Genomic DNA, 7,399 nt, shown 5'->3' with positions numbered 1-7,399 from the left:
AGTGCGGGGCGGCCCCGCCGGTAGGCGGGCTGGCTGCGCGGGGCGCACCGCGCTTGCAGGCCCTGCTCTGACTCCGTGTGCAGCTCTTTCTCCGTCGGATCGGCAGTTATGGGCTTCATCTGAGTCGCTGTTGCGTGGCAGCGAGAAGCGAGATGGCAAAGAATGAAAACAAAGTGAGGAAAAAAACTAAAAGGCAAGCGCCCAACGTGGGGCTCGAACCCACGACCCTGGGATTAAGAGTCCCATGCTCTACCGACTGAGCTAGCCGGGCGCTGTGTGTAGCGGCCTTCCTCCGCTGTAGTCAACAGTGTGTTGCCCCCCCCCCCCCAAGCACCTACCAGGGAATCCTCCGCGCCGCGGGGGGGCGCCGCGGCCGGGCTGCGCCGCTCTGCGCAGCGGCAGCCGCGGGAGCCGCCGGCGACGGGCAACGTGGGCGCCGCGCGGCGACGGCGAGGCCGCGGCCGGCGAGGGCGGCGCCGACATTTCCCTGGCGCCGTCCGCCCCGACGGCTGTCCGCGCGGCGGGTTTGAAACGAGTAATCTTGGCCAATCCGACACATTTGAGCAAATATCCTCTGTTTATAGACGCAGCTGGATGTTTGGTGTTTTCTCTGTTAAAATGTTTCCTGTGATTATTTTACCCTATCTCTGTTTTCATATTTTAATCAGGATCACTTAAAAAAAATCCCACCAAGGACAACAAAAATGGAGCAGCGCAAAAAGTAAACTTCCTAGGAAGGCGGCAGGCAATTTGGAAATACGAGACAGTCTCCAAAGTCATCTTTCTTTCAAAAGATAAGTAAATAAATATTTTGCATTTCTGCAGATAGCGAAATGACTGTGGAACTGGCGTGTTCCCGCGGGGCGGCACACTGTAAAACTGCGCAGCTCCGCTCTAGGTTCAGAGCGCGACCCGCGGGGAGCAGGGAGCCCTGCGCGGCGGCGGCAGCTGCTTCTCGCTCCCGCGGGGCTGGACGGTCGCACCCTGCCTGCGCCCGCAGCGGCTCCGAAGAGCCTCGGGGTGGAGGGAACATCTAGAAATCCCAGTAAAATCCATGCAGGACTCAGCCCTTTTGTTCGTTAGTTTATTTTTCTCCACAGATTTATTGGTTCTTCTACATGCACATAACGCGTCCTTTCCGATGCACGAATGTGAGCGCTGTTTCAGGGCCCAGCTTGGAAGGTATTTGTCAAGTAAAAGGCAGAAGTGTCCAGATGTGCCATTTCTCTTCAGCGAAACCACTGTCAGCGTCGCAGTACGCAGCACACCGGTCACTGGGTAGGACTGCACGCGCCTTTTCGGAACCTTTCAGAGCTGTTCAGGAGCAATTGTGTTTAAATGACAGGATGCTTTCAGAATTCATCCTGCTCCTCTGTGTTGCTTGCAGAAGACACAACATGCCTGACTTTGGGAATGGCAAATCAGACAGACATTAAAATAATGGCACAAGCACTCCCCTGTGCTCTGGGTGCCCAGATCACTACAGAAAATCATGATAGCACAGCAGCGGGGAAGCCTCCAGCAAGACCAGGCTATGTAAAATATTCTTACCTGTGTCTCACCCCATGCCAAATATATCTTGGGATGTATTATGGCTGAGTTGTACTTAGAAATGCGTGCACTTTTAAGAACTGCTTTATTTAAAAAATGTCAGCACTCCACAGAAGCAAGACAGGAACAACTCTATTTTCATAAACCTGTTAAATCTCACTCACAAGTAATCTTTCAGAATGTACTTATCTGAAACTAAATACTTGTTTTTGTTTTTCTTTAAACATTTTACTCTTCTGCTTTAAATAGATAGAACGAGGTGTTGAGTTCCTGAAGTGCAGAAGGAACAGGCAGAGGAAGTGATACAAATAGTGTATGCCATTAACAATAATCAGATGTATTTAATGAGGAAAGGACTATAATTTCCTGCAGACTGAATGCCCTGCCAAGGAGTTATGGAATCAAATTATCCAAGTTTTATATTTCCCATTCATTTTATCCTGAAAAGAAAAACACTACATAAAAAGAGAAAGCCTCAGATACCTTAGGTATTTTTAGCTGGGAAAATTGAGATCCTAAGTAAAGCATTGAAGAAGTGATATATTTTTCATTGATATTTGTGCAGAAGCGCCATGAGATGGGGGAGAGAGGCAGTAGTCTCATGGATGAGCAGTTACCATGCAGAACCATGCAGTTACTAGGCAGGAAGGGGAAAGAGAGGTTTTCTAGCAAACATACAGGCTTTTCTCCGAGCACTGGCGCTCACTGCAGGAAAAGTTTTATTGCTTTACACCGCACAAAGACCTAGATTGCCCTTGTGAAACAGCACAAGGAGCAGGCAGAGCACTGTTTCTTCTCTTCAGCTTATGTTATATCTGCATTTGATGAGATTTGAGGAACAGACATCACCTAGTGCAGCACCCGTGCAAATTCGGCTGCTGCCGGGATAAAGGTGTAGGGAGAAAAGGTTTTGTGGAGGACTCTGGCACTAACATCCTGCTCCTTTCTCTGCAGCACTTTGTTTAAAAGTAGGAAGAGGCGCCGCTGGTCACTGCAGCCGAGGTGGCTGAGGATTCCGTTCGCCCCGATGGCTCCTCGGGATTTGCCCTGCCACAGTGCCACCACGTGCCCAGCAGGCTCCAGGCCCAGCCTCAAACAGGGGTTTCTGCCCCACTGCAGAGGGGCTGGCGATGGGGGTGAGGGAGGGGGTGGCCCAGAGCCCGAATGGGGAGCTTGAATGTAAGAGGGATTTGGGGACATCCAGTCCTGAGGGGGACCCAAGGACACGGCTGGACCTGAGGGGACCCAGAGGACACCTGGGGGGACCCAGACTTGGGGAGCACCTGGACCGGAGAGGGGGCAGGGGAATCCATAGCCGGGGGGGGTGGGCACCCGGGCCCGGAGGGCAGGGCTGGACCTGGCGGGGTCTGGACCTGAGGGGGCCCAAGAGGACCCAGAACCGCAGGGGGGCTCTGACCTGTGGGCGACCCTGACTGGAGTGGGGGAACCTGCCCTGGGGGGAACTCAGATCCTGAGGGGACCCTCTTGCAGGGGGGAACCCAGATCCTGAGGGGGCCCTGCCCCAGGGGGACCCTGACCCTGAAGGGACCCTGCCCCGGGGGGACCCTCTTGCAGGGGGGAACCCAGATCCTGAGGGGGCCCTGCCCCGGGGGGACCCTGACCCTGAAGGGACCCTGCCCCGGGGGGACCCTCTTGCAGGGGGGGCCCTGACCCTGAGGGGGCCCTGCCCCGGGGGGACCCTGACCCTGAAGGGACCCTGCCCCGGGGGGACCCTCTTGCAGGGGGGGCCCTGACCCTGAGGGGGCCCTGCCCCGGGGGGACCCTGACCCTGAAGGGACCCTGCCCCGGGGGGACCCTCTTGCAGGGGGGGCCCTGACCCTGAGGGGGCCCTGCCCCGGGGGGACCCTGACCCTGAAGGGACCCTGCCCCGGGGGGACCCTCTTGCAGGGGGGAACCCAGATCCTGAGGGGGCTCTGCCCCGGGGGGACCCTGACCCTGAAGGGACCCTGCCCCGGGGGGACCCTCTTGCAGGGGGCGCCCTGACCCTGAGGGGGCTCTGCCCCGGGGGACGCCGGGCCGGCGGCGCCCCCTCCCCCCCCTTCCCCCCCCCCGGGAAGGCGCAGGGCGCGACGCGGGCTCCTGTCACCGCTCCCGGCCGCCGAGGGGGCCCGGCCGGCTCCCCCCGGGGCGGGCGGCGGCGCCGCGGCTCCCGGCCGTCAGCGAGGCGGGGCCGCGGGGCGGCGCCCTCGGGCCGTGCGGGGCCGGGCCGGGCCGGCCGGGCGCGGAGCGGAGCGGAGCGGAGCGGCCCCCGCGGCACACGGCGCGGCGGGAGCGCTCTGCCCTGCGCGGCCTGCGCCCTCCGCACCGCGGAGCCCAGCCCGCCCCGGCCCCGCCGCCGGCATGCCCCGCCGCCCGGCGAGCTGACCCGGCCGCCCCGATGCCTGCACCGGGCAGCGTCCTGCTCTTCGCCGCCGCGCTGGCGCTGGCGGCCGCGCAGCGGAGCCACCGGCCCGCGCAGCCAGGTGCGTTGGCGGGACGCGGAGGGGGCGAGCGGGGATGGACGCGGGGTGCGCGGAGCTGCGGGCGGCGCTGCCCGGGGTGCGCGGAGCTGCGCGCGGAGCTGTCCCGGGTGCGCGGCTGAGCTGCCTGGGCGCGTGGAGCTGCGGGCGAGCTGCCGCGGGGTGCGCGGAGCTGCCGCGGGGTGCGCGGAGCTGCGTGGTGTTGCCCTAGGTGCAAAGGCGAAGCCGGGAGCTGCCCCGGGGTCCCCGCACCTCTGCATCCCGGCTGCCCTGGGGAGCACCGCTGCAGCCGGCACAGGAGCCTTTGCTGCCGGAGCCCATTTCCTAACTGGAATTTATTTTTTCCCAGCTGCCGGAAGATGTGCGAGGGAGCTGGGGATAGCCCCGGCTACGGCAGAGCAGTTGCTGGTCAGTGCAGAGCCTGCCAGCTTCTGGGCAGCAGAGCAGCACAGTCCCTTCCTTACACTCCTCTGTCCCTTCCCTCTTCTTGTTCCCCCTCTCAGGGAGAATCCCAGTCCCTGCTCCTGCCTTGGGCACCCCCAGGGGCAGGAGAGCCCAGCCAGGCTCCCCGCACGCCCCATGCCCGTAGTGTCTCTGCCCTCCCTTCCACTCTGCTGTGCCCTCCTGCCTGTTCCCATAGCTGCCCTAGGACACGAGACACCCCTTCCATTCACAAGGGATCTAATCTGGCTGGGAAGCAACCTCACAGCTACTGCTGCAAGAAACACAGCACTTTGGAGTGGGATCAGCTACCAGAGGTGGCTCAACAAAGTCTCTGAGCGCAGCGTTAGCTGGTGGGAAGAAATGGGAATGTGTTGCTGGAGAGGGAAAGGGAAGAGCATAGTCACTTGGATTAGGCTGACCCAAACTGCCTTGAAACAACACCCTAAGAGTTGGAGTGCAGCTGAGGTGCTCTGGTGCAGTTGTAGCTGGCATGACTGTTGGTGCTGACATAATTCAGGTTGTCTGAATTCCCCATCTGCTGTCCTTCAACTCCAGCTCCGAATTGCTGTGACACAGCCTCTGCCTCAGAGCTCATGTCCGAATGCAGATGCCAGTTAGCAGAAGGAAAGAGGTACTTCTGCCCTGCAGTTCATCTCGTCCTGAGGCAGGTGTCTAAAACAGGCGAGCTCACTTGAGATTGGGCTGTTTTAGTGGCGCAAAATGAATTCTGCACTTACTGTTTCTAGGTCCTGGAAATTGGTATGATAGGTACTTATTTAGCTATTCCACTGACTTTCTTTGGAGATCAGCATCTAGCTGAAGGGCTTTGAAAAGAAAGATTATTAACTCTAAAACTAACCATGGAAATCCTTTCTTCACAGATCCTGTTCTGCAGTATTCCAGCAATGACATTGTTCATCCAATCAAGATTGACGAGAGTGGATCATTCCTGTCATATGATTTGTCTCACCGAGCAATTCATAAAAGGTCTCTTTCCTCCAGGAACAATATTCTCGCCTTTTATGAACTGCATTACAAAGGACAAGCCCTGAAATTCAACTTAAGCCTTAATAACAATCTCCTTGCACCTGGGTTTGTTAGCGAGAGACGGTACGGGGGAATCACTAACGCCAAGATCCGATCTCACAGTTACAACTCTTGCCATATGATTGGGGAGGTTCAGAGCCAGACACTGAAAGGTGGTCTGGCAGCACTCAGCACATGTGATGGACTGGTAAGTACTGAGATTTTTAAGCAATAACAGAATAGTAGAAGTTGTGTGAAATCTTTTTGTGGAAAGCAATGGCAAAACTTCATTGGCAGGAGCAGAGTCAGGATTTCATCATACAGGTTTGATGCTGCCTTGAATAAGTTAACAGAAATTTCCCATGGATTGCAGTGGTTTCAGAACTTTGTTTGGGCCTATATTTGTTTGTGTTTCTGTCCAAATTCCTGAAGAAAGCATTTTTAGGTTTAGCTCAGTTGTTTAGAGCATGCTGCTGCTAATGCCAAGGTCGTGGTTTCAATCCCCGTATTTCAATTCAATTATATATTATGTTCAATTATATATTATATATTTATTATATATATTATATTCAATATATTCAATTCAATCCCTCAGGCTACACTGAGGGTTGGACTAGATGATCTCCAGAGGTCCCTTCCAACCTTGCCATTCTATGATTCTGTGATTTTTCTTATCTCTTCCATCTTCTAATGTATAAGCGTAGGATTATGTGAGACAAATTTGAAAAGGTGTTCAAAGGCTGAAGATATTTATGATAAAGCAGTTCATGTATAATGAAGCTTCTTAGTGTTTTGTAAACACCTAAGCTGCCATGTTGTTATATAAATGATCAACAGCAATAAAAAAACTAGAAATTTGTGGTGATGACAAGCTAGATGTGGGTATAAAGGGAAATGTATCTTTCCTAGTGGTGACACAGGAAATACATACATTGACTTAGAGCTTCCTTTACCTGTTAGAATAGATTCTCACCTACTTGCATCTGTTAAGATTAGCCAACAAAAAGTCAGCAGTTATAGCATATCCAAGTGATTTAGGAGCAAAGTCATAATTTCAATGTGATCTTGACATTTAAAAGTGTGAATCTTGCTGAAAGCCAAAGTTACTTTCTCAAGTAATACTATTGTTACAGATACTCTGCAATGCAAGATTTTGCTTTTAACATAATTATGCATTTGTTTGCATCTCACTAGCACGGGTACCAAGTCCCTCCAGAGATTAAAATCACTTAGACATTTGCAGAAATGTCGTCATATAGTTTGGTAACTCACATCATATGCAGACCTCCCCATTCCCAAGCAGATGCGATGGGATAATAAGTGCCCTGGCTGGACTGCAGGAAGCAATGGAATGTATGGGAAGTTCTGCTTTGCAGTGGCTCACCCCAGACACTGAGCCCTGCTGCTTCAGGATATGCACTGGGTATGGGGTCTGATCTGCTGCAGAGGGAAGAATCATTAGCAGTTCTCATGCCCAGGATCTGTGGATTTGGAGAGATGCAATTTCCAGCCCTGGCTCTCTGTGGCAGGGGCTGTGTGTGCACATGTGTGAGATTCATCAGATCATTGCATCTGCTGGCCTGCTGCAGGTGGCTTCAGTTCAGCTGTGGGACTGTGTTTGTATTTTAAGCTTCATGTGTTTAGAGAAACACAGTGTATGTCTATACATTGATTTTAAAATACATCATGTTCTACCAGGCTAATTCAGAGATCTGCATAGGCCACACAAATCATTGCTCTTTGTCTGGAAACACAAAACTACACTACTGAAGCACATACAGAGTGTTGTGCGCAGATGAGCAGCAGGTGGATGTTACTGCTGCCTTTTTATGACCAGAAGCAATGAAGCTACAGGAAGAGTGGTCAGACCTTCTCCACCCATGGCTGATGGTGAGGTG

The 7,399-nt window shown here is 54.3% G+C and overlaps 1 protein-coding gene and 1 non-coding gene across 3 annotated transcripts in view; one reads left to right on the top strand and one right to left on the bottom strand.

The window, feature by feature from the left end:
• Nucleotides 1–198: 198 nt before the first annotated feature.
• Nucleotides 199–271, bottom strand: TRNAK-CUU (transfer RNA lysine (anticodon CUU)). The gene has a single exon. It is a non-coding gene; the product is annotated as a tRNA-Lys (tRNA).
• Nucleotides 272–3,949: 3,678 nt separating this feature from the next.
• Nucleotides 3,950–7,399, top strand: part of ADAMTS7 (ADAM metallopeptidase with thrombospondin type 1 motif 7) — a 77,839-nt gene continuing 74,389 nt past the window's right edge. The window contains exons 1-2 of one of the 2 annotated variants that reach the window (XM_062583558.1): nucleotides 3,950–4,034; nucleotides 5,357–5,709. In XM_062583558.1, the coding sequence (XP_062439542.1) occupies nucleotides 3,950–4,034; nucleotides 5,357–5,709 (438 nt within the window). Of the gene's footprint in view, nucleotides 4,035–5,356; nucleotides 5,710–7,399 lie in introns of those variants that run through there. The other variant, XM_062583559.1, reaches the window with a different exon arrangement.

This window comes from Rhea pennata, chromosome 10 (assembly GCF_028389875.1).
Source record: "Rhea pennata isolate bPtePen1 chromosome 10, bPtePen1.pri, whole genome shotgun sequence".
In the NCBI taxonomy this organism is placed as follows: Eukaryota; Metazoa; Chordata; class Aves; order Rheiformes; family Rheidae; genus Rhea; species Rhea pennata.
Note: the sequence above shows the minus strand (reverse complement) of the source record. Positions and strands in the feature narration are given on the sequence as shown.